The sequence below is a fragment of the Prunus avium genome, chromosome 3 (assembly GCF_965620075.1).
Source record: "Prunus avium chromosome 3, drPruAviu1.hap1.1, whole genome shotgun sequence".
Lineage (NCBI taxonomy): Eukaryota > Viridiplantae > Streptophyta > Magnoliopsida > Rosales > Rosaceae > Prunus > Prunus avium.
The window spans coordinates 1,756,676-1,783,211 of NC_142286.1; the positions used below are offsets into that span (position 1 = coordinate 1,756,676).

Consider the following 26,536-nt stretch of genomic DNA (forward strand, 5'->3'; position numbering starts at 1 on the left):
AGAGATGGATAGAAATAAAATTACCATACATGCCTCAAATATGAAGCCTCTTTTTCTTCTTAATTAATGAATTAGATTATTTCAAAAAAAAAATCATAATGAACTATTACATTTGTAAATTGCCTTTATATCCTTTCAGTGTTCCAAATCACATGTAAATGTAACCTACTCTGTTTTTTCTCTGCCTCAACATTATCTACTCCATCCACCATGACCACCCTGAGCACTCTCTTCCATCTCCACACTTCACCTTCTAACCCTACCCTCTCTCACACCTCTCCACACCTCCACCTCTCTTGCTCTTTCAAACCCAAAACCCCCAAACCACCATCTCTCTTCTCTTCAACAACACCACCACCTGCAAGAGACAGAGTCATAGACTTTGGAAAACACAAGGGCAAGATGCTAGGAACTCTCCCTTCAAGCTACCTCAGATGGGTCTCCAAGAACCTCCGAGCCCGTGACTTTGAGGACTGGGCAAAGCTCGCAGACCAAGTGCTCGACGACGCCGTTTACAAGGACCGGATCGAGTGGGAGTTGGCTGAGAACGTTTTGAATGGTAACAGGAGCAGTGCTCTTGGCGCAGGAGGAGTTTCTGAGTTGCTGGAAATGAGTGAGAGGTTTGGTTGGGATAATAATGACAAGATTGGTTGGAGCAAAGTGAATTTTGAGCTTCTGGGTACTTCTAGAGGTGGAAGAATTCCAAGACTGAGTGAAAATGGAGGAGGAGAGAGAGAGGTGGAGAGGATGAGAGAGAGGGATAAGAAGAAGAAGGTTGAGGTTTTGGGGGAAGGTGGAGAGAGGAGGAGAGAGAGGAGGGGGAGGTTGAGAATGAAGAGGGAAGAAGGTGGGGTGAGGGAGGAGAGGGAGGAGAAGTTGGGGATTTTGGAAAAGGGTGGGGGTGATTTTGGAAATGGGGTTGGATTAGGGAGGAACAAAGAGAATGGTGAAGATTGGATGGTTGAGAATTCAAACAGATTTCCTGGACGTGAAGCTCTGTTGAAGAAGGCATACAGCAGAAGAATGAGAAGATTTTCGTAATTCTTTTGGGTTTTCTTCTTCTTCTTTTCATTTGAACTGTTTTCTGGTGAGTTTAGAGAGAAGGTGGATTTATGAGTGTGTGTGTGTATTAGCATACATTCAAATGGTCATTACTGAACGTGAAATGTGACTGGATTTTAAGATTGAACAATCTTTTAATAATTTTAGTTTAGCTTTGGCTTTCAGATTAAACTAGAATTTGTAATTTTGGTCGTATAATGTCAACATAGTATGTATATATATGTATAATATTTTAAGCGTACGGCCGCGCGGCTATACTCTACAAATAGAATATTTTAAAGGTATAGCCGCGCGGCTATACCCTTTGAATAACATAACCTGAATTTCTCTTTTTTAATTACTTTAATTAATAGTTATGTTTTAATAATTATTTACTGAATGAAAATATTTAATAATCATTATTCACTAAGTAAATAATAATAATGAAAGTAATTTAATAAGGCTAAGATATTATTTAATTACTAAAAAGAAAATAAATACAAAAATTTATTTACCTAAAAATATTAAGTTTATATTTATTTATTTTTAAACCTCTCCTGACGAAATTTCGTTGGCATATGTCTATCATAGCGAAATTTTGAATATTAGACCTATACCAATGAGATTGCACCGGCATAGATAAATTTCGTCGGGATAAGTCTAAACCGGCAAATATTTGCCAACATACACATGTGCCAACGAAATGTCGTCGGGAGAGGTATTTTAAAAATATATAAAAAAATTATATATATATATATAATATGAAATTAGTTTATTTACTTTTGTTTTTTTGGCCAACTTCTTTAATTTAATATCTATATATATAAAGTAAAAGGCAGAGAATGGTGAAATATTCAAAATACCAAAAAATGCCATTGGTTAATACAAACATTAAGAATTGAAACTATTAATTAAATGAGGATAATATGGTAAATTCACACTTTTTCTTATTTAAAAAAATTAAAATTAAAAGAAAAATCGGATAATGGATCCTATTTTTATGGAAAACAACTACCCATTATCTTTTTTAATTCTAAAATAAAATTTAAATTTAAAAATAAAATAAAAACCTCTCGCAGGCGCGAAAACGCGTGAAGAGAGGTTAGTATGTAATTAAGTAATATCTTAGTTTTTTTAATTATTATTCTTTTAGTTAATATTTAAATATTTTATTGATTTCAACCTCTATATATCTTTTTGTTTCACCATGTAACCGGAAATATACTTTTTCTGTGTGCGTCTCTCTTCTCTCGTAACCGGTTTTTCTTTTTTTCTTTTTTTTTTCTTTTTTTTTTCTTTTTTTTTTTTGGTAAAGAGGAGGGCAAGGCCCAACAAAACACTAAGGAACAATAAGTCTGGGTAAGCACACCCTACACATATCCTTGAAAATTAACTGATTGACAGCAACAGGAGCAATAACCCAAGTATGGAGACCCAAAGGCTTGGTGACCCCAATAGAAGCAAGCATATCAGCAACAGAATTGCTTTCTCTGAAGACATGATAAATACGACAAACACCACTAGTCATGCTAGCTTTACAACTAGAGATAAGAGTGAACAAAGGGTGAAGAGGGTCACAACTAGGCCCATTCACAAGGTCCACCGCCAAACAGGAATCAGACTCCACAATAAGGGGAAAATAATTCGATTGGTTAGCAAGCCGCAATCCATAGAGGATGGCCCATAACCGGTTTTTCTTTACATCACTGAAAAAGGAAGATAAACATAAAGAAATACATGCTCCGTTGCAAGTAAGTTATTTTCCACAACAATAGTAACATGTCGTATACCTTATTCTATGTCGGACTCCCTTTTCATCTATAAAAGTTATTTTCCACGACAATTACCATTTGGACCCTTCATTATTCTTATATGGGTCTTATATAGTCACATCATATTTCACATGGAAAATGCTAGGGAGACCAACTTGGGATACCAACTTGTGTACCAACTCTCTAATAGAGTATGAGACCCATTGTATTGGTGGGCTCCACCTTTATTAGAGAGTTGGTATCCCAAGTTAATCTCCCTAGCATGACCCATTTCACATCCGCTCGGAGCATCCAACATATGGTTGGTAGTAAAAGCCAACCACGAACATACGTGTATCCTACAAGGCATATAATATGCCAATTCATCCAAAGCATTGCAAACCACAAAAAAGAGTTTTCTTCATAATTTTATTCTTTCTGTAATTAACAAGCTTACGAACAGCAGCAACTCTGCAGGGCCAAAAAAATACCAGAAAGATAATTAAAAAAGAGTCAATTTTTAGGAAGCTAAACAAAAGATCTCACGTCACTCACCTGAAATAGCCACCTAGCGGAGCAAAGCCGGACTCTTTTCTTCTATTGCAACATTCAGCTGAAAATTCGGCCAACAAAGGCAAAGCTTTGAGCTGAAAAACTCACTCTTCCTCTCAGGTTAATTTTCATTATCATTCTCTCTCTCTCTCTCTCTCTCTCTCTCTCTCTCTCTCTCTCTGAAATTTTATTTGTGTAAACTTTGTTTGCCCAGTGATGTTATTGAATTGTTGTTTATCTCTTTCAGTTCATATTTGCACCATGAAATCTCCGCTGAGCTTTTACTCTGTTTTTGTGGCTGTGGCCAAGTTCCTTCCATGCGCTTAATAGAATTTTGAACTTTTCTACTCTGTATATTTATTTTTAGCAGATTAAGTAGCTATCTATCCTGATTTTTCACAAAGCGTTCATCTTTCCTTTACCCTTTTTCATTTTTTATGGGAATGTATTTTGGGTTTGAACTTTGAACTGAAAACTTAATAGAATTATGTTAATTCAACAAGGCTTTTGTGGGATGACAAGTTTATGTGCCTTACGGAATTCTGAATTGTTTCAGCTTTGCATTTTATGTAATTGCAAGAGTAACATGTGTTTGGTAATTGGTGGGTTAATTAAGTGATATTCCATCCATTTCTTTCCTTTTCATCTCTTCTATTTTGTATATTATTTGGTCTTTGAGTAAATTTATCAGAACTGGATTGATTTTGATGAAACAAGTATGGTTTACTTTGTCTTTTGGTGTTAATTTCTGGAGGAGTTGTTGGTCAACGGCTTTTTGTCTCTAGAGCAAGAATGAAGGATTTCCTTTTATTTCTATCATCTCCTTGGATTGTCTTGTTTCTCTAAGCTAGAATAACTTAATCTTGTTATTTTTTGAAATTTCTTGGATTCTCTGATGACCACTTCAGAAATTATCTGACTATGATTTATTGATTGGTTAGAGTTATTCTACAAATGGCTAAGTTTTTATTTTCAACTATCCCCTTTTGGATGATGGATTGGTTCTTGTAATTGCTATGGAATATTCAATGAAGGCATTGAACTTCCAAAAAATAATAATACGTGCACCCTATAGATGGAGTGTGTTGGCTAATATAATTTTTGGAGCTTGATTGGGTTTGTTTTAGAATGATTGGTAGTTTGCTTTAATAGCACTTGGTTAAGAATTTATTCTTCTGTTTGGAAATTTCAGTGCTTTGGAAAATTTTGTATTTGTTCAGAACCATAAACTATGACCTTGTTTTAAACGAAGATTTGTTGATTTTATTGTTGATTTTCTTGTTGAAGTAACTTTTCATGTTTTTGGTTCTCACATTGCAGAACTCTAATGTCAGTTGATAGTTCATTTGGAAAGCTTCCTGATCATCTCCTAATAGAAATTTTCATTCGAGTTCCTGTCTCAGAGTGGGCACAAATATCCTGTGTCAAAAAACAGTGGGCCAATCTGTTTCGTGGAGAATTCTTGTGGCAAGCTGCTCTTGCTACGACATTTCCTTTGGCTAACCAAGCTAAAAGGTGGCCTGGACCTATCCCTCGAGGATTGAGCAAGAGGTAGCATAACATTTCTCCTTGCAATGGTCATTTCTTTTTTCTTGCTTTCTATCCATTTCTAACTTTCCAATTTCTCTTATCTCTTTTAATAATTACTTCCTTCTGAGTTTTTATGTTCTGTTGTTCTGGATTTCTAGTTAAGAATCTCCTTTCCCATCCTAAGTAGATAGCTGTGACTCTCCCCTAAGATCCACGTTATAATCTTGTTTCCAAATCAATGCAGAAAAAACAACTTAGACTTACAAGTGCAAGGATATCTTTTACAGTAGCTGCTAGTCTGATGCATGTGCTTCACTTCAAAATCCATACATTATATTTTGCTAAGCTATTGACAATTTTCTCAGGAGATTTGCAGCTTTATATGTCAGTAAACATATCTTTTCTCTGGATGGTGAGATTGATGAGATTGTGGGCCATACATATTTATTTCTAAAAGAGCAGCTTGAGCTTTCAACTATGCCACCCTCTTCTAGTATACTGCATGGAACCATAATAGGTCTGTTTCAATTTTTGCTTGCATTTTTCTTGCTCTCTACCTTCATATGTTTAGATTTGAAAATTTGATATGTGCAATGACTATACTTTAGTTAAATACTGATCCCCAATCTTGCATTTGCTTCTGGCTTATGGACATGTTCAATTTTTTTATCTTTAAATAACATGTATGGGTATACATCCCCATGTCTGTACCTCACAAATTGTGATCCATGATGCCATTTGATGTTCTAGAATTCCAATCTCAGTGTCCTGATAATTAGAATATGGTATTGGAATGTACATGTTATCTTGAACCTGTTATTGTCCACTGTCATGTGGCAAGGATTATTGGATATCAAATCTGGTAGTGAAATTTTGGTGCTCACACTTTAGTTTATTTAATACCAGGCTGTAAATTCTTTTCACATCATGACCTGGCATTACTGCATGTTTTAGCAGATCAGTTTATTGCTTGCGGTAAATCGAGAGACATGGCTCATGATCTTGCTTCCCAGATTTGGCTGGCTGTTCTTGACAATTTAGAGGAAAATGAGCACACTTTTCAAATACTTAAACGTCTCGCACAAGAGGGGGATGTAAGCTATCTTTTCTGCTAATTAATATACTCACTATAACTACTGTGGAGATACCGAGCATACGTTAGTTCAGTCTTTTCTCTCTGACATTTACTATCTGAATTGATATATGAAATTACTTAAAGAGGATGTGTAGGCTGATAGTATTTTGTTTTAGTGGTGGAGAATATGGATGATACTGTAGAAATTACCTGTATTTTTGTGACAAAGCACCATACAAACACGACCAAGTTTATCCTGTTCTTGCAAAATGTTTATTTTCTTTGATGTGGTATAGGTCAGCTGCTGCTAATTCATTCATATTCAGCAGGTTTTTCTTCCATACCCCTACTCAAGATCATTCAAAGTCCAATGGAGGGTGTTTGAAAAGCTCTTCACAGATTTTCGCGACTGCTTTGATCATGTAGATTACTATGATGTGTTGGCTTGCGCAAAGACCAAATTTCAGCCAATACCATCCACTTGGTTAGGTTACTGATCCACCTCAAATGCCTATTTATTCAGGATTCATGAGTATTTGTATACATATAGGGGTCACTCTTTGCTTCTGCCTTCCGTCTCATCTTGAAGAGAATGGCCGTCTGAAAAATTGAAAGTCTTGTGTAACATGCTTGATAGGAGCATAAAGAAACTGTTTATTTTTGTACTGTTAATAGTTGCATGATTCGAATATGTACCCAAATAGAGGAGAAGAGTCGCTTGAAATTTTTTGTTGTATAACTACAAGAACCACGAGAATGTAGTGCAACTTGAAATTATATTTTAGCACAAAAGCAGTGAACAGGATTCTTTTTGGGTCAAACCCCCTTTTTTTCTTTTTTTGTGGTCAATAACCCCCTTATTTTTTGTTAGACTAATTTATAAATGCCATTAGAAGTAGGGGTGGGCATCTAAAACCGAAATACTGAAACCGTACCCTAACCGAACCGTACCATACCGATTTCATACCGTTTCATTTAGGATGTGGAGATATTCGGTACCGTACCGTACCGTACCAATAGAGTATGGTATGGTAGCGGTATCAAGTATTTGGTACCGGTCAATACCGAACCGTACCGAATAGTACTGAAATATAATTTATTTATTTTCATTCTCTTGCTGTCTCTCACTTGCCTCTCAAACGCCAAAGCCAAACCCTCACTCTCCTCCATAATTTGAACTATTTTGGTTTGTAAGCCATAAGGCATGAGTTTTAACCATTTGGATTTGATGAATCTGTTGATGGATAAATATTGATTTGGTTGATTTGGATATTGATTGAATATGTTGATGGATATTGAATATGTTGATTAGGATTTGGATATTGAATATGTTGAATATTTGAATTTTTAACTTAGGCATCACTTATTTTGGTGAATGAATATGTTGAATATTGAATTGGTTCATTTTTTAGTTGTGTCATTTTGGTACCGAAATGATACCGATACCGATACCGATTTGGCACGGTACGGTACGGTACCAATTTTGACAAATGATAATCCCATACTGTACCATACCGATTTAAATTTCCGGTATCGGTAGCGGTACGGGCTCAATACCGTACCATACCGTACCGTTCCCACCCCTAATTAGAAGTTACAACTTTTGTGGACTCCAATGTGAAAATGCAACCCAGGTTGGGGAAGAAAGTTGGTAGAAATTAGAATTGTCTAAAAGAAATCAATGAGAGATAAAACACTAATTTTATTTTGGACGAAATTGAATTAATAAATAAGGCTATGGTCATTGTACAATGGTATATATAGAATATTTGTTGATTATAATTATTAAATCCGTTGTAGTCTAGTTGGTCAGGATACTCGGCTCTCACCCGAGAGACCCGGGTTCAAGTCCCGGCAACGGAATTTTTTTGTAATTTTAAAATTTTCACGATATTAAGCGTTTTGGTTGAAGGCCTCTCGTATGATTGTGGCAGTAGACTGTCGAAACAGACTTGTCTTCTGTGGGCCCAAGTATTTTGAAGCCCACAAGAGTTTTTATTTTACTTTTATTTTTATATTGAAATATAACGTTATTTTATTTTAATTTATTTTAATGTTAATTAGGGATACGACCCCTTTTTTTTTTTTTCTTTTTTTTTTTTTTTTTCGTTAAGAGTTTTATAACAGAAAATTGTTATTAGCACTCTAGAATAAGTCCTCCATTAATGAAGGAGTATATGATAACCATTTGGATTGTCAAATGACAACTTCTATAATCAAAACTTTATTATTTGTCTGTCTTTATTTACTTTGTGATTGACTTGTTTTCTTTGTTTGTCAACAACAATAAACTAATACATCATAACACACTATATGCACTCATTATCATCACAACATAACATCAAACCAAAATCAAAATTTATGACACTTTTTATTCAATTGTTTTTCAATATTGGCTACTTTTCTTAGATTTGAACTTGAGATTACAACGCCATATACAATAGCACCAATGAGAATGTTACCTCATCATATATGATCGACTGGATGAGAATGTTGAGGCAACGAATGTTTTCATTTAATTCCTCCAATATCTTAACTATAGATACATATACACAATATATAATATGATGTGTTTTCATTTCTTTGTTGATCTATTTTCGATGGATTGCCAATTTAATATATTTCTACACCAAATAAGCACATATTTCATGAGGTTAGTCAATCACATGAATAACTCACCATGCTCTTAGTGTGAAATTTGACTTGATGGCAATTTTCCACCGACAACAAATTGCAAAATACTTTCATATCATATTTATTCAATTGAAAAGAAAAGGATGAAGATTTACATGATGGCCATTTTAGAAGTTTAAGGAGGGCAAGAATGTAATTTGGATCACCATGCACAAATCAAACGCACTTTTGCGCGGCTTTTTTATATTTCTAATTTGTGTTTATGACAATATTCTCTGTACGAGGACTGACACAACTGTCTCTCTCTACTCACTACTAATGCTATTGTCCACTGTTCTGTGTTCCTCTTGAGTTTCGAGCTCTTCCCATTTCCGAGAAAAATCCAAAACCCAACACATTGTTACACTCAGAAACACCCATTAATTTATAGCGAATTAATCTGAATCCCGACTCATTTATTAAACTAAATCAAAGAAGAGAAAAAGAAAAGATCTTTCATTTATAGGAAACTTTAATTAAATTAAATTGAAAATAATTTGAAAAGGAAAAAGAAGCTGATTTTATTGGGAAATTAGTATAACACAACAATTTATCGCTCACATGCAAAGCATTTACATTGTTCCCAAACAGTGTTCACCCTTCTCTCTCTGCATATTTTGCTCATCTGGGTTGCTGGGTTTCTGGCTGGGACCGTTACTTTTTCTTCATAATTGAAAGTTTTGTGTTTTTGGGGCTTCAGTAGCTAATAAATGCACTTGGATTTTCTGGAATTTCATGAATTTTTGGGTGATTTAGCTTTTGGGTCTTAAAGGGTTCACATTTTTCAGTGTTGGACTTTCTAGGAGTTGGAAGATTGACTTTACTTTGTGGTACTTTTCATGACGGTGTTTTAGCTGTTCATGCACTTTTTGATCTTTTGGGACTTACTTTTCAGTGTAGGGTAGCTTAAAGGCGTGGTTTTGAGCAGTGGAATGGTGAAGAAATGAGCAATTTTTTTATATATGTTTTTTTGGGGTTTTGATCACTGTGTATGCTTCCACCGACCGAGCTCCTAGGAGGTAGTGGTTTTTGTATGATTTGGGGGTTTTTAGGTGGCTACTAGTGTAATGTACTTCCTGGCACTGGAAATGTTGGAGAAATCTGCTGCTGATCTTTGAGCAATTTTGTGGGTTCTGATCTCACTGGCGTTTTGGTGAGCCTACCAAAGGTGATTCCTTGATCTGTACTTTGAGTTCTCTGAAGCCTTGTAGCTTGAGTACCTTGACGGAAATGTACTTTGATGAGCTCTATGATGTTTTTGTTTAAGGTTGTCGACTAAAAGTTTGTACTTTTATTGTTCTGAACTCACTAGAGTTTCTGGGTTGTCACCAGTTCAGTGTTTAGATCACTCATTTTCTTATTAGGAGTTTTGGATTGTTAGATCTTCTTCTTAGATCTAGGGTTTCTTACTTATCAGATTCTGGCTCAGAATGGATTTGAGAAATGCAAGTTTACCAATTTTTCTGTTATAACTTCATGGTTTTATTGTTCAAAAGTCACAACATATCTACTGGTAGATCTCACTGCCTATAGTCTTTAGAAACCTTGGAACAAAGTGGAGTTATTATTGCTGGAGTAAGCATTGAGAAAAGCCTATCTGTTGTTGATTGGATTATGGATTTCTTCAAAGTTAAAAAGTTTAGAAAAGCCCACAAACCAGACCCAGAAAATGTTTCAGAGGACAATCCTGTGCCACAGCCGGAGGAACCTAGGAAGGAGAGTGGTGATGATTTTGGTAAGTCAGCTAATGCTGATTCTATAGCTGAGGCTGAGGATGATGATGATGATTTCATAACAGAGGAGGTCAAGCGGAGGTTAAAAGAATTGAGAAGGAATAGTTTTATGGTGTTGATTCCTGAAGAAGAGTCATTCTCGGAAGAGGATGAAGAAGAAGAGCATGGTGAGACAAGCTCTAACGAGTGGAGGGATGTAGAAGCAGAAGGCCGGCAATGGTGGTGTGGCTTTGGTGCTGTATATGACAAGTACTGCGAGAGAATGTTGTTCTTTGAACGGATGAGTGCGCAGCATCTTAATGAAACTGGTAAACATAATGATTTGTTCTAATTTATATTTTTTCAAATTACAGCATACTTTTAAGACTTCACTTCTTTTTGACTGGTTGTTTGGGCTTGAAATAACATCTTTATACAAATCTACCCACATAAAATACGTATGAAGTTTTCCCCTTCATAGCTAAACTAGAAAAACAAGGAAAGATTATCTGTGCCCAACAACCTATATGGGATGTTAGAATAAGTATATATATAAATAGAAGTGCATCTGTTTTGAGCTTTTAGTTATCTTTGAAATAATTGGCAGAGAGTTGAATTTTCAGACAAATGTAGATAGCTCAATAATGCTAGTAATTTGATTGAGTTGTGTGTAGACGCACGAGGTCAGGTGAGCATCATTAATTTTTCAGTTTCTTATTTTGCCAACATTAGTTTCTCCTCTGAATCTAATATATCAGTTTTGCTGTTTAAATAAGACATCATTTCTCAGCAAAATGTGAACTAAATTACATCTATTTCAGTTTGTAAAAGTAAGCTCATGTTTCTGAAGCTATCTGTTTATATCCTCAGTTACATCTACTTAATATGCAAACTAAATAATACTCTCCATATTGGAGATTAGGACTGTTAATAACCATATAAACTCTAACAACCTTACATTAGTTTATTTGCTGTTTCTTGATTTGCATGATTACTGCATACCTATAGATTCTTCAAATCTTCATCACAAATAAAGGTTCTGCAGGTATCCAAACCCCTACAACTCCATCACCAAGATCTGCATCTAAGAAGCTTACCTCCCCTTTTCGCTGTCTTTCTTTGAAGAAGATTGAAGAACCTGATGATGAGACTGAGCATCTTCAGCAGCCAGAGAATGATCCTTATCAGGATATTGAGACATCATATGTAGCTCAAATTTGCTTGTCTTGGGAGGCACTGCACTGTCAGTACACTCAACTGAACCAGCTAATCACGTGCCAACCTGACAATCCCAACTGTTATAACCATAGTGCTCAACAGTTTCAACAATTCCAGGTTTTATTACAAAGGTTTATTGAAAATGAACCTTTTGAGGAGGGCCACAGGGCTGAAATTTATGCCCGCACGCAGAGACATCTGCCTAAATTACTCCGGGTCCCTGATATACAAAGTAAGGTTCTTGTGACAAATCCAAAAGATTTTAGATAAAAAAATTTATGTCTACTATGGTTGTAAATTCACTTGAGAGTAGAAGCCGAGTTTTATGTACTATAAAATGCGTATATATTTGTTATCAGCTTACTAGAATTAATACCTGCTGTTAATTTCGTTGTCTCTGTGCTTGTGATTTTAACAACTTGGCTTCATGAATCTATTCAGGTCCAGTTAAAAAAGGAACAGAGGAAGAAGAATCAGATTATATGGTTCATGCACCTGATCTCATCAAGATTATTGAAACCTCAATCCTCACTTTTCAGCTTTTCGTGAAGATGGATAAGAAAAAAACAAGCTCCGTTCTTAACTTGTTTGGGAATCAAAACCAGGCTGCCACCCCACTTCAGCAGATTCAGTCTTCTCTTGAGAAGGTGAAGTTTGCTGGTGTATTTTTCCACCTTGACATCTTTATACAAGTTATAACAAAGTCTTGTAAGAAAAGTGGGCTTAGGAAATTCATAGCCTGCTGATTAGGGATTCCCAATTATGAAACAGTCTGTTCTGGTTTATTACACACAACACTTGTATTGTGTACTTGTTGAAGGTTTACGCCTTATCCTTATTTGTGTGAGTTTCTTCACAAACCTCTTGTAGGTGTACACACAACACAATACACACCATCTAGATTTTGTAAGCATAAGTGATCATTAAATCGTTAGTCAAAGAGTTTGCTCTAAACTCCGTGTGTGCATATATGGTTGTGCATGAAAATAAACATATAGAAGAGCACTAAATTACCCTCAAGTAATAGAAGGCTTTCTCCTGTTTGCTGTATCTCATGACCATTGTGGTTTGGTTACTAACTGATTCTTGTAATCACCACATTGTTCTGTGTGGTTTCATGTCATGGAATGGAATGACGTATAAGATAATGATAGAGTATATGGCGGTGGTAATCCTTTTATTAATATTATGTTCAATTCTTTCTCATTCAAATGATTATATAATGTCTTAAAACTTGTGTAATTGTGCTGCAGAAATGGATGAAACTAAAGGAACTGCGCAACAAGAGGAAAGGCTGGAAGAAGAAATCCTGGCCACAATCACAAGAAGATGTTCAGCTTTTGTTTAGCCTCATCGATGCCAAAGTTATGTCGAGGGTTCTTCGGATGGTGAGAATAAGCAAAGAGCAGCTGTTTTGGTGTGAGGAAAAGATGAAAAAACTAGATTTAGTAGACGGCAAGTTGCGGAGGGACCCCTCTCCCACCCTTTTCCCTTGTTAATAGCTCTAGGAATGAACTACGAAGCTAAGCATATGTTCCTTTGATGTTTAGCAGCAGCAGACTGATCCCTTTCTCTAGTCTCCCATTTTCTCTAGGAATGAGGAACTTCCCTTTCGCCATTAAGACTAGGAGAGTCATTGATTAGTTTCCTATATGAACATAAAACAAAAAGTTGCTCAGACAAAATTTTCTGCAATTGTAGTATGCTATTATTTTGTCATTAAACTAGAGTTGCTGATAGTAAAATTTGCTCTAACAAGAACGTTGACTGCATAGTGATTGAATTAACATTCCTCAAATATGATGAGTTTCTTGAGAAGTTTATAAATCTCTTTAGGACTTTTTGCAAGATGTAAAAGTTCAAGCTTGAGGGTTTGTTTTATAGCAACACATAGACTAGGGCTGGCAATTGGTTGTGTGGGTTGACCTGTAATTTTAATCGTGTGGGTGGAACTTGCTAATTTTCCGTATGACTCCAGAAATTGCCACCAAATAGTGCAAAGGGCTAATCTTTAGGACAATAAAGCCAAGACATCTCAAATTAGAAAATCTAGAATGTTGTGGCATTGGGGGACACGCTTCCCTAAAAGATGACATACTTAACTCCACAGTGCTTTTAACAGAAGCCACCACCACAGATAGCATGGCCCTAGATATGGGCTTTTGCTTTAGTTGATATGCTCTATGGCTATGTTCTATGCTTTATGCTTTTGTTTTGTTTTACAATTAGGTTTTTTTCTTCGTCGTGTTATATTTTTGTCCTTCAATCAATTAATCCAACACTCTTTTCTCACTCAAACTCACCAAATAAAGCAAAAAATAAAAAACAAAACAAACACTCAAACTCTCACCAAATAAATTGGACGCATATCATGTGTTCTTAGGGGGTAGGGATGTAATTTCGTATAATATAGGCAAGTTGACTAAAATCTATGAATGATACTATATCAGGTCCCCCATTTTGTGACGTCAGCAGTTTTATTAATGAGTTAAAACCCAAGACTACCCCGCGCGAATGGTTGGCCGAGCGAGTAAATTCCAATGTCTTAAGGGGGTAATATCGTCACCAAGTTATAACATTTCAATAGCAAGTGTATTACTAACCAAAAGAAAAACAATAAATAGTCGGGATGTTTTGGACGGTGACGTTTTGGCTCCACAAGTAACCAAGTGGATTGTCCTCTAAACGGCCAAGTAGGCCTTCAAACGACAACCACTCCATGACAAACTTCATGGGAGGAGTGTTTGGAGTTTGCCAATACAAAAATACTCATGAATTTTGTGATTGTAAGTTCGTGACAATTAAGTCACCTATTGCCTCCCTTTGACAAGTGAATTTTCTATGAATTTCATATAAACTCTCCTTGAACCAACTCTATATTCTTTCTTATTCAAAAAAGACAAAGTCGGGAGTAGAACTCATCGTGTGTGTGAATATGAAATTCGTGAGATTTGTATTCAAAGAAAGAAAAGGTTGAGAGTTTTGAACTCTTGTCGTGTTTGTGAATTTGAAATTCTTTATTACTTGAGGCAGAACTACTTGCTCCGAATTTACAAGATTATTTACATAATAAAATTCTAGTAGTGTTTCAAAATAGAACTTGAGTTTTGTACTACCGTTAACTTTATTTATTAGCCACACCCACATAGGCATGGAAAACCAATACAATTGTTGCTTCAATTCGTATAGGTAGTCAAGCTTGAAGAAACTGCAAAGAAATGGTGATGAACTTTCCAAGAGGCTTGACCCAAATTCAAGTAAATACCACTCCGTGACATATACAAATACATCCAAACACTGCCTCGCGTTTCGGAAGACCTAACTAATGTCAACAATAGCAAGGAAGCCACGTGTTTGAAGCCTTTATTTCGGGCAAACCTTGAAGTCCCACGTGTCCCCATCTATGGACATAATTACCCATACACACAGCATCCAAAATACCAGATTAAGGCCAAGCATCGATGGCATTTATGTCATTTACTGTACATATATTTCCAGAATAAAACTCTACTTATTTAAACTGTCAAAAGCATTTTAATATTAAAAGCTTCAAACCCTGAGAAATGAGAATGTTATGCAAGCAACATTCTTGTATTTCTCAAACAAAGCAGCTCTCTGTTTCTCAAGTCTCAAGCACTTTCTTTGTAAGACTTTCTCTCTCTCTTAAGCTCCCCTTCTTAGTAATTCCACATATCTTTCAGACCTTAAAAAAGGCTTGAGCTTTGTGTTCTGTTCATCCAAAATTTCAGACTTTGAAGAATTGCTGCCATTACCTGGTGAGACTTTCAATCCTTTTCTGCTCAAATTCTTAGCATTAGTTCTCAAAATTCTCATGCTCTGCTTGTTTCTGATGGTTCTAATACTCTTCTTGTTGTTCAAACATGTGCAAGTTTATGCTTTCTTTTTTGCTTATATTTTTGTGAACTTATTTCTGCTATTTATTATCATTTGTTTTTGGGATTGTTTGTACTGGGAATATTCTTCAAATTCTATTTATAGAGGGGGTAAATGAGTATACGCTTAGTGGGTTTTGTTTAGTTTTTTGAATTTTGCTTTCGAAATGACTGTTACAAGTTTTGTTTAAGTGGTCGTGATCGTAAGGTTACTTTATTGTAATTGTGGCATATGAATTGATTTTAGAAAGAAATGCGTTTAAGGGTAGTTTCATTTCATGAATTGAGCATCCTTTAAGGTTGGGAAGCTAAAACACTAGTGGTGTACTGTATTAGAGTGTAAAGCAAATGCATGGGAGACAGTATAAGCTATATGAACAGCTACAGCAGTTATACGTAATCAAATGTAATTTGGTAGTAACTATGGTTCACATAAGGCAATAGGTCAATTCAAACACAACATAAGAACTATACGAAGTGGAGAGCATTTAAGTGAGAGGCAGTTTAATGTATCCGAATCAGAACTATATTTTCCATACAAGTAATAGGTATCAGAATCAGAAATGGTTCTGCTGATAACATTATTCTTACATGAATAATTTTCGTATTTATCGTTATTCCCACAAGATTGTATGAGTAGAACATCAATGCTAATTGAGATACTAAGTAAATTTTCCAGTACATGTATACTTTGGTACAGTGACTCATTACTAGGACCTACGTTATGATGAGAAAAAGTTTGTAGCGTAATGTATGGCCCAAAACAAAATTAAATAAGTGTAAAATGGCTAATTTTTAAGGAAACCATAAATAACCAAGTTTCTCATGTAGTTTTATACACCTAAACTGATATTCTGGTCAACATGTAGGCAATTAAGTGTTGTAGTGGGTGGAACTTCATTTATCGGCTGCAATGGGATTCTTACAATTTGTAAAGGAGAATGTGAAAGGATTTACCAATGTTTCAATACTCTTAGCTCTCGTTTTCTATTTGATAGATTGGTTACTGTCTGCGTACTAGATATGTGATAGTTTTTTCATGAGAGACTTGGACAGTTATTTCTGCATTTGTTGTGGGAATGTCAATGTGGTCTGTGCTGAAGTTAACAATGTGGAACTATTTATTCCTTTCGGATCAGATTTCTCAACATATTTTCATTTTCAATCTCTCTATATGAACATGAATACATAAGGGACATGATGTGGTTAATTTGTATGAATTATGTTCTATATGCAGGCCCTTCTTGTTACGGGTACATTATTCAGGTTCTGTAAGTGTGCTACCTGCTTGGATCAAATTATTACTTGCAACTGTGTACTGTTGAAAGGAGCATAACATGGCTTGGATATGCTGCCAAATAATTTGTGAAGGTAATTGTTGATAAATAAAAATCATCATTGTTTGGTTAGGATGGCCACTGAGGGCCTCACGAGAATGGTGGAAAGCAGCAGAGGCAAAAAGTGGCCTTCATCTAAGGATGCTGCAACATTTGGATCTCCATTGATAAGTATGGCAGCAGAGGATTCGTGCTGCATTTCGAAGGGGCGTAGTTTTCGGAGAGATAGAGCTGAAGTTATACCTAATCGAAGTGGTAGTGCTCCACCAAGTATGGAAGGTTCCTTTTCCTCTATTGAAAACCTGTTAAGTGAACATAACTCCAGTATGGGAACAAGCTCGAGTAATTTAAGCAGCATAGTTAATAATGTTGAGTTTGAGGAACAACTGCGTTCAGACCCAGCTTATTTGGCATATTATTTATCGAATATGAACTTGAATGCAAGTCTTCCTCCACCACTTATCTTACGGGAGAATCATCACATGGTTCATCAAATTGGGGGCTTAGGCACCAATCAGAGATTGCCTTCTTTAGATGACAGCAGCAACGGATCCTTGCATCTTTCTCAAGGTTCTCTTTCCACTCATAAGGAGGACCCTACTGATGCTAGGTCAGCCACAATATCTAAAGATAACCTGGCAGAAAATAGTGGTGCAGTAATGCCTGTCAAGAACACGGCTTCTTTGGCAAGTTATAATAAGAGTTTAGTGGATCTCATACAGGTATAGGAATTAAAGTTAGTGGTTTAGCATCTATAATTTTAATCAACAATAATTTGGCTTAGCTTGCTTAACAATGTTTAACTCTCTTGTTTTTAGTTTTTGCTTCATGCATTTAGCTATAACGTATGAAGTATTACCATATTTCCCTTCTAACACACCCTCCCTTTTTTGTTGTTGAAGATAAGTTATGCATCAAATCATTTTTCAGTTTATACTTTGTAGTGTGTACTAGATTTGGAATCATGAGTAATCATATAGTTCAGAATTGTTATGTGGTAGTTGTTTATTATTAGCTCCTTTGGCCAATAAGTGGTTTACAAGATTTTTTCTTAATGTAGTAGCTATAGTTTTCCAGTATGTGTTGCCATGGCTCACGTTTTTCATTTTCTTGGTGGTTTTTTAGCAAGACTTCCCCCGAACTCCATCTCCTGTATATAATCAATCTCTCCCATCCAGTCTTGGAACAACAGATGAACAAACTGATACTGATGTACATTCAATTTCACCAAATGCTTCTTCTCTCAACAAGTCAAAATTACCAGAACCAAATTCAGGCTCTACAAATGATTGTTCAGATACAAGTTCCCTGGATGCGCATGCTGTAGGGTACATACCAAATGATGTTCCTTTGGCTACCACCTCCTCAAATATACAACATCGTGATGCTACAGGGAACCTACAGAAAGATGAATCTAATATTGAGCATGATGATGGGTTGGGGAATAATGCATCAATTAGCGGTGACCTTGGGTTGGATCTTTCCAGGGTGAGAGCATCTAATGTTGATATCAACAATAACAAGCAAAATGAGAAACAATCTTATGGGAGGTATGTGCCACAAGACCAGTTTTCTACACAACAAAGTGTTCCATATCAACTTCAGGGGGTTCAGACTCAATTAGTTTCACAAGGAATGAATCATTTGCAAAGTGGAACGGAAAATCTTCCCCATGGCTATTCAAAGTTCTCTTCTATTGATATACAACCCTCATTGCACTCACCTGGATTCACACCTCCCTTGTACGCTACAACAGCAGCATATATGACTTCAGGGAATCCATTCTACCCGAATTATCAGCCATCTGGTATATTTCCTGCACAGTATGGCGCCGGTGGATATGCTTTAGGTTCTACATTTCTTCCTTCATATATGCCTGGGTATGCTTCCCATGGTTCCTTTCCTATGCCTTTTGATGCTACTTCGGGGCCAAGCTTTAATGGTCGAACTGCTGATGTTTCAAGAGGGGAGAGAATTCCCCATGGAGGTAATATGCAACACCCAAGTAGATTTTATGGGCAACATGGGCCAATGCTCCAGCCACCTTTTTTGGATCCCCTAAATATGCAATACTATCCACGCCCTTTGGAGGATGCATATGGTGCCTCAAGTCAATATGGTCACTTGGCATCAAGGGTTATTGGAGGCCAACTTTCACAGCAAGAACTATATAGTACTGCTTATACGGGTGACCAAAATTTTCAGTCTTCAAGTATTGGTAATCTGGGCATTCCAAGTCCAAGAAAAGTGGGAATCAATGGTAGTGGTTATTATGGAAATAATTCTACCATGCCTATAATGACACAGTTTCCAGCCTCACCTCTTGGTAGTCCAATATTGCCATCATCTCCAGTGGGTAGAACAAATCATCTTGGTCGGAAAAATGAAATCAGGTTTACTCAAGGTTCGATTAGTGGAGTATATTCTGGATGGCAAGGGCCGAGAAGCTTCAGCTCAGATGACCCTAAAAGACATTCTTTTCTCGAAGAACTGAAAACTAGTAATCCCCATAAGTTTGAACTTTCTGATATAGCAGGGCGCATTGTTGAGTTCAGGTATTGCTTGCTCCATACTAAGTTTGTTGTTCCTTTATTCTGGTTGTACTATTAGTTATAATTTTTTTATGTTTGTATACAACTTCAGTGTTGATCAACATGGAAGTAGATTTATTCAGCAAAAGCTAGAACACTGCACTGTTGAAGACAAGGCATCAGTTTTCAAAGAAATTCTTCCACGTGCTTCAAAACTAATGACGGATGTATTTGGGAATTATGTTATTCAGAAGGTATGAATTCATAATTTGTGTCTGCTTGATTGCTTGTTTGTTGGATCACTTATCAACTTTATGGACTTGTGAACTCTGCGATTGGCCTATTAACATTGTACAGTTATTTTTTCTGTTACAGTTTTTTGAATATGGGAGTGCCAAGCAGAAAAAGGAGCTTGCAGATCAACTTGCTGGACAAATGTTGCCTTTAAGTTTGCAGATGTATGGTTGTCGTGTAATCCAAAAGGTATGCTGAAACTTGATTTTCATAATAAATATGTAATCTTAATTCCAGCAATCGTTCTATCTTCTGCTTATGTATATTTTATGAGTTCATTTTATCTCAGAGAGAAGAATGGAACTTATTGAGACTTTCATAGTTGTTACATTACATGTCAATAGGACAAATATTTTTTATTTTTTATTTTTGCCCAGGGATGCAATATTCATAGAAAGTTTTACACTGCAAGGGGGTTGGAGAGCTGTTCCAAAATAGGTTTTTAGAAGTAACTTTCAGACTCTATAAAAATCCTCTCTTAAAAATGACACATTGATCAGCTGATGAAGAGAATATGGAGAGATTATCTTTTATCCTTTCCGATGAATTTAATTTACATATATGCCCTTGAGGTGATGCAAATTTAAACAATGGTTCTGTTCCACTCAAACACCTTTAACTACAGGAACCATTGTTGGAATTAATTAATTTAAGCTTTGTCTCATTTTTGAAGTATCTTTGACTTAATCTCTCACTTTTGAGTTTCATCTTGATTAGATATAAACTACATTATAGTACACCCAACTCGAGCATCATAAAGTCGTGTATGCTAGTGGTTGGATCAAGTTCATGTGAACTTTGAAAATATTTAATGGTTATTCATGTAGTCTGATTATTGATTATTAGGCAATTACACCTACTAAAGGATCAAAGTCATCATTATTGTCAATGATATACTTTTTTGGGGCTTGCAAATTGGCTTTGTCAACATTTTTCTTAAGTATATACTGAGGATGTAAATCTGGAAGCCTTGTTACACATGTTTCTTCCCTCTAACTTCTTTAGAATTTATGAATCTTAAAAACTTGCCCTTATGTTTTACATATCTGGATTCTGTGTTGGATGCTTTATTTTAGGCCCTTGAAGTTATTGAGCTTGACCAGAAAACACAACTTGTGCATGAGCTTGATGGACATGTTCTGAAATGTGTACGTGATCAAAATGGAAATCATGTAATACAGAAGTGTATAGAATGCATTCCCACAGAGAAAATTGGATTTATCATTTCTGCTTTTCGTGGCCAAGTTTCCACACTTTCTACTCATCCCTATGGTTGTCGCGTCATACAGGTAATGCACACAGTTTTCCATTGTGAAGTCTCCAATTAGATCATGTGTATCACATTTTGAAACAATACACTTTTACTTGATAGAGAGTTTTGGAGCATTGTTCAGATGACATTCAAAGTCAATCTTTAGTTGATGAAATCTTGGAATCTACTTCTGCTCTTGCCCAAGACCAGTATGGGAATTATGTTACCCAGGTTGGTATCTTTACTTTGTGCTCTCTGTTGTTTTTATCTAGCCTCACTTAACTATTTCACTCCTCAATTCTTTTGTTTGCTAACGGAGGGGTGCTCGAAGGGATTGTTTCTTTGTCCGCTAATACCGTAACCCTAATTTGATTGTGTTTCTAGTTCAGTGTTATTCTTAATTTTCTTTATGTTCTCTTAGCACTTGGAAAATGACCACAGTGGTCTAGAGTTTTGGAAATGTTGCTCAATGGTAAAATTCTTGATACAATCAAAGTGGTTCTTTTAATCTGAACTAACTTGTGAGCTGCTACATAAATATGACTTTCTTTCAGATACCTGAAATGGTTTAATGGTAGTGTCAAGCTTTTAAAGAAATCATCTGGCCTGTTATCATTAGCATTATGACTGAGGGTTTAGGCAGGTCAATATATATATATATATATATATATATATATATATAAATTGCTTCTTCATGTGTGATTTCATTGCCCAAGTCTCTGTTATTTCTAATTGAATGAAATATAATTATGGATCATACTGCTTGCAGCATGTTTTGGAAAGGGGAAAGCCCTATGAAAGAAGCCAAATTATCAGCAAGTTGATTGGGAAAATTGTACAATTGAGTCAGCATAAATATGCATCAAATGTTGTTGAAAAGTGTCTGGAACATGGTGATGTTGCTGAGCGGGAGCTCTTGATTGAGGAAATCATTGGGCAAATGGAGGAAAATGATAGTCTGTTGGTAAGTCAAGCCAAAGCGCATAAGATATGTTATCCCATGTATTCAGATCTTTTATTCTTTACCTACGAAAATAAAGTTGGTAGGTATTGACCAGCATTTGGCTCCAAGGCAGCATAATATATAGTGTTTGAAATATGAGCCAATTAGGAAACATCCAGTTATGCAATTTGATATTACAAGTTGAACTGAAGACTTCATTTCCACATGGGTGGATTTCCTTTGGTTCCAAACAATTTTCAAAAACTTTCCTATTTAAATAACATGAGGAGCGTTGTAAAGTCCATAAAATTTCTTTTGGAACCATGCAGATTTTGGAAGTGTTGATATTGAATGCTGGTTAAAGGTTGTTTTCTGCTTACTGAGTTATGTTATTTGATTTTATATTCCAGCCAATGATGAAGGACCAATTTGCCAATTATGTGGTTCAGAAGGTTCTTGAAACAAGCAATGATAGACAGCGGGAAACACTGCTCAATCTTATAAGAGTTCATATAGATGCTCTGAAAAAATATACATATGGGAAACACATAGTTGTTCGGTTTGAACAGCTATCTGGTGAAGGTGTGTCTTTTCCATTTTCAATTTGTGCATGTAGTGATGAGTACTTTCCACTTTATCTGCATCTAATAGAAGGCTGGTTGTCTTTTATGTGGCTTCTTAATCTATCATTATCTAACCTGAACGTGCTCTTGGGCTGTGCAACTGTTATACAGGCTTAAAGAATTGCTTTGTTTCTTTGTTTTAATTATTTTATTTGGATACTGATTTTTAACCCTTTAACATGCAGATGGCCAAACCTCAGAAGCTGAGGGGGCATAGGGTTTAATCCATTTGGCCCCAGGGGTTGTTCTTGACAGTTGCAGAAGGCAGAAGCATTACATTAGAAACTGGTGTTTTTAACAAACCAGCAAAAGATAATACATATTCTTTTCAGGAATATCACCTTCTATAGAAAATTAAAGAGTAGGAAACATCGGGGCTACGCACCAGACTGAAGGTCTTACGTCTTCTATTCTTTTTCCATCGTTAAAACTTTCTATAAAGAGTGCTATTCTTGAGAGAGGGTTAGATTTCTGCTGATTTATTAAAACTCTAGAAACTATATGTAAGTAAGAGAACTCAAGATCAGCTACCATGTCCTCTTTGCAAGAAGAAGAGCCAAAAGACAGACGCTAGAAGCTTGTTTGATATTTCCAAGTATGTAAATGTATTGTGTATTTTCAAATTGTACATGTACAGTCAGATATAAAACATCCATGTAAAGCAATGTAAGAAGTAAGAATTCATGTCTGGCTGATGGCCGGCCTAGGTGTACTATGTAGGGCCTATTTCGTAGTGTGTGTGAATTTGGAACGACAGAAAAATTGCATTGATATGTAATATGATGTAAAAAGTTATGTATGGTATGTTTCATTTTGAAATTTCTCAAGTGTTGTAGAAGAAAGACCTTGTCAATGGCCAAAAGAAAAGCTTCTACATTTGACAACAAAGAAAAGAAAAAAAACCTTACAAATTGTGGCTTTCTTTTTGGGGGTACAAATAAAGGCCCAAATCAAACAAAGAGCCCTCCAAAATGCAAATCATGTTTTCAGTGATGAGGTTTTTAATTGAAAACTACCATAAATTACATCAAAGATCATAAACATGTAAATAAGGGTTGTAAAAAAAAAAAATGTGAATCAATTTAAGGGGTCCTTTTTCATTAATTTCTGGATAAACTTAGGGTGGTGATTTTCTCACTCCTTTTGTCCATTTACACTCTTTTTTGTTTTTTAATAGTTTTTACTATGATTAAAAAAAAAAGTAGTGTAAGCGAACAAAAGAGAAGTGGAAACATACAATTTCTAATAAATGTAGTGTAAATGGACAAAAAATAAGTGAGAAAATCAGCTCCCTGAACTTAAACTTAAATAATAAGCAGTGAAAAATGTTAATTGGTAAAAAGAAAGTCATAATTTGGTCCCAACTCCAAAATTAAAAGAACAATTAATGTGGTAGAGTCAAAATTTTGACCACAGAGAATTTTAAAAAAAGGAAAAAAAAAATTAAGAGGAGAGTCAAAAATAAGAGGACAATGGAAACCTCAATGAGCATGAAGAAATCAAAGAAATGGATTATCGATCAGAAGTAGGGAAGCCGGTGATAGTGTTGATTTGCGGTAGCTTAGTCTATTACCACTGTGCGCATCGCAACTCCAGCCTCGTCTCTCTTGTCTCCGATGTCCTCATCGTCCTCCTCTGCTCGCTCGCCATTCTTGGCCTTCTCTTTCGCCAGATGAACATCTCGTAAGTCCAAATTCCCCATTTTCCTTTGCGCCCTTGTTTTGTCTGCCCAGAAAATGCGGGAAAGCGACTGCGTTTCTTTCTGTTTTTGGTTTATTTTTCTGGGTTTTGAGGAATTTGGGCTTCTAAAGTCTTGTTATTGGGTTATTGGGTCAATTTGGAGTTTGGTTTTATCTGATAAAGGTTGAAAATTGAATGCAAATTTGTTGTGCTTTAATTGAGTTTGATTAAGAATGATTTTGAGAATTGGGTTTTGTTTAGATTTTGATAGGCTCTTTAATTCTGTAGGGTTGTCTTGAATGGATGCATTGGAATTGAAATAGGTTATGGGGGATTGAAGAAAAATTGGAGTTGTTACCAAGATAGATGAACTGAGAATTTGTGGTTCTTTGTTTCAAATTATAATTGTGTGAATGGTATTATTTGATAAGCGGTTTCTGTGTCATATTATGAATTTATAGATTTGATAGGATTGTAGTGGTGAATGGTGATCTTTTTGTTGAAGTATCTAGTTTTATTGTTGACTAGGGTACCCGTCGATCCACTCGAGTGGCAGATTTCGCAGGACACTGCTAATAGCATTGTTGCATGGTTAGCCAATACCATAGGAGCAGCTGAGTCTGTGTTGAGGGTTGCAGCCACAGGGCACGACAAGAGGTTGTTTTTCAAGGTAATAATGCTTGATGACTGCAATGGATTTTTGTTTTGGTATCAAGCTTTTGCACAGTCTCTATTACTTGGTGGCTATGGATGAAATTTCAACGGCTAACATGTTGACATAAGCTGCTGCGAGCTTTAAGTATCAAGGAAAGGTGCTAATACATGTCTTAAGAATTATAAAGTGGCCCAAGTCAGGACATATTTTGAACTTTGATATTGTAGAAATTTGGATTTCTTTTGGTATTGAGCTTCATATGCATGTTGTTATGTGTGCACATGTGTTTTCATGCTTGCATTTGTCTTTTTCACTGGGAAGACTTGGATGCCACTTCGAGGTTACTCCAAAATGCACCTTCTTTTCTACTGCATAGTATTTAAGAAGAATAGAATGGAAGCTTAAATGTACTTGTGATAACAGTCCACAAGATAATAAAAAATATCTTTGTAGCTGATTTGTAGCTTTGCTATAGTAGAAAATTAACTTTTTGCACTGAGTACAGACAGCCCTCACCATATTTTTCTGCTTATCAATTCTAACTTCTAATCATGAAACTTTTGACCTGAGTAAAGGCATCTTGCGGTCCCATGGCAGGTCCTTTGGCTGACAGGCCATCATGTGTTATTAAAGCAGTCTGCTTCTGTGCTAGTCTATCAAATTGATTTTTATTTTCCTATCGGTTGCGATGGTTGCAGATGTAGCTTATCAGTATCGTGATAACATGTTATCACATAGAATAAAGTTATGCAAATTTGTTAATCATAAGTAGTTCTTGCAGACAGCTATCCCGATAACTTCTCATTTAAATCTTTCTCCAGGTGGTGTTTTGTCTTTACATGCTTTCAGCTTTGGGACGGTTGGTGTCAGGTCTTACAGTTGCCTATGCTGGTACGTTGTTTGCTTAAATCTGTTACCTCTTCGTAGCTGAGATTGTTTTCGTAGTTTGGTCTTTTAAGATAAAAAGCAGGTTGGCAACTTATGTGTTGTTTTGTCAGATTCAGTAGCCACCGTCTGATTTGCCACTTGCTTTTGTTTTGTTTTGTTTTTTGTTTTTTGATTGATACAAAGTCTCACTATTTAAATACATTCATGTAAATTTTCCTTTTTGGCCTGACTTGTATCTTTGTTTTAAACATCACATATATATAACTTTCCTAGAATCTGTCTTCTCCTGAAACAGGATTATGCTTGTTTTGCCTTTATATGCTAGCTGAGAACAGTCAGTCAATCAGTGCATGTTTGTCTCGATTTCTGAGGAGAACGAATGATCTAGCGGAGGAAGATGCTGCAGAGCAAGATACTATGTAGCTTATGTTTTCTGTAACCTCCATGTACAATGAATCTTTGTATTTTTGTGTGTGGGTGTATTTCGAGCTACTCATAGTATCTGTGTACATATGACTTTGTGCATGACCCCGATTGGGGTGGTACAATATTGTTAACCAAGAGATACAATTTTATGATACAAACTGTTGAATAATTGACACCATTGCTGAATAAATGCCCGTCATTAGTGTTTGCTACAACCTTTGAGTTGACATTGTTGATTAGAATTTTTACTGACTGGAAATGAAAAATCGGAAAAATGAAAGTCCAAAGAAAAACTATGTTTAACAGTGCTCTGCTTTACCATGAACAAGTTATATTTTAGAAAATTTTGGAAACAAAAAAGGTAATTTGGGAACTATGGAGAAAAGATGTCCATCTTGTTGTCCCTATGCTGATTAAGGAAAAAGATATACATCCAATATTGCCGTCAACAGGCCCTTAACT

The 26,536-nt window shown here is 35.8% G+C and overlaps 5 protein-coding genes and 1 non-coding gene across 10 annotated transcripts; all 6 read left to right on the forward strand.

The window, feature by feature from the left end:
• Positions 1–140: 140 nt before the first annotated feature.
• Positions 141–1,290, forward strand: LOC110750005 (golgin family A protein). Its single transcript, XM_021950240.2, has one exon. The coding sequence runs from the start codon at positions 211–213 to the stop codon at positions 1,039–1,041; it is 831 nt and encodes a 276-aa protein (XP_021805932.1). The 5' UTR covers positions 141–210; the 3' UTR covers positions 1,042–1,290.
• A 1,894-nt stretch (positions 1,291–3,184) lies between these two features.
• On the forward strand, positions 3,185–6,783 carry LOC110744477 (uncharacterized). 4 transcript variants are annotated; one of them, XM_088250990.1, is made up of 5 exons: positions 3,185–3,464; positions 4,665–4,895; positions 5,240–5,391; positions 5,829–5,968; positions 6,276–6,783. In XM_088250990.1, the coding sequence occupies exons 2-5, from the start codon at positions 4,672–4,674 to the stop codon at positions 6,444–6,446; spliced, it is 687 nt and encodes a 228-aa protein (XP_088107116.1). In that variant the 5' UTR covers positions 3,185–3,464; positions 4,665–4,671; the 3' UTR covers positions 6,447–6,783. The 4 variants fall into 4 exon arrangements, with proteins under 4 accessions (XP_088107116.1, XP_088107118.1, XP_088107117.1 ...); XM_088250992.1 differs by having other exon boundaries at positions 3,187–3,464; positions 6,279–6,783; XM_088250991.1 differs by having other exon boundaries at positions 3,187–3,464; positions 5,832–5,968.
• A 956-nt stretch (positions 6,784–7,739) lies between these two features.
• Positions 7,740–7,812, forward strand: TRNAE-CUC (transfer RNA glutamic acid (anticodon CUC)). Its single transcript has one exon. It is a non-coding gene; the product is annotated as a tRNA-Glu (tRNA).
• A 1,320-nt stretch (positions 7,813–9,132) lies between these two features.
• Positions 9,133–13,324, forward strand: LOC110750015 (DUF1666 family protein (DUF1666)). Of its 2 annotated transcripts, none has more exons than XM_021950258.2 (4): positions 9,133–10,663; positions 11,371–11,784; positions 11,994–12,199; positions 12,806–13,324. In XM_021950258.2, exons 1-4 carry the CDS (start codon positions 10,237–10,239, stop codon positions 13,049–13,051), a joined length of 1,293 nt encoding a protein of 430 aa, XP_021805950.1. In that variant the 5' UTR covers positions 9,133–10,236; the 3' UTR covers positions 13,052–13,324. The 2 variants fall into 2 exon arrangements, with proteins under 2 accessions (XP_021805950.1, XP_021805951.1); XM_021950259.2 differs by having other exon boundaries at positions 9,143–10,663; positions 11,380–11,784.
• Positions 13,325–15,098: 1,774 nt separating this feature from the next.
• PUM5 (pumilio 5) lies at positions 15,099–23,244 on the forward strand. Its single transcript, XM_021950250.2, has 11 exons — positions 15,099–15,196; positions 15,302–15,328; positions 16,683–17,504; positions 17,908–19,337; positions 19,426–19,567; positions 19,689–19,796; positions 20,684–20,896; positions 20,980–21,090; positions 21,629–21,823; positions 22,213–22,384; positions 22,611–23,244. Exons 3-11 carry the CDS (start codon positions 16,857–16,859, stop codon positions 22,640–22,642), a joined length of 3,051 nt encoding a protein of 1,016 aa, XP_021805942.1. The 5' UTR covers positions 15,099–15,196; positions 15,302–15,328; positions 16,683–16,856; the 3' UTR covers positions 22,643–23,244.
• Positions 23,245–23,863: 619 nt separating this feature from the next.
• Positions 23,864–26,289, forward strand: LOC110749998 (reticulon-like protein B22). Its single transcript, XM_021950235.2, has 4 exons — positions 23,864–24,108; positions 24,634–24,775; positions 25,582–25,651; positions 25,944–26,289. Exons 1-4 carry the CDS (start codon positions 23,933–23,935, stop codon positions 26,069–26,071), a joined length of 516 nt encoding a protein of 171 aa, XP_021805927.1. The 5' UTR covers positions 23,864–23,932; the 3' UTR covers positions 26,072–26,289.
• Positions 26,290–26,536: the final 247 nt, after the last annotated feature.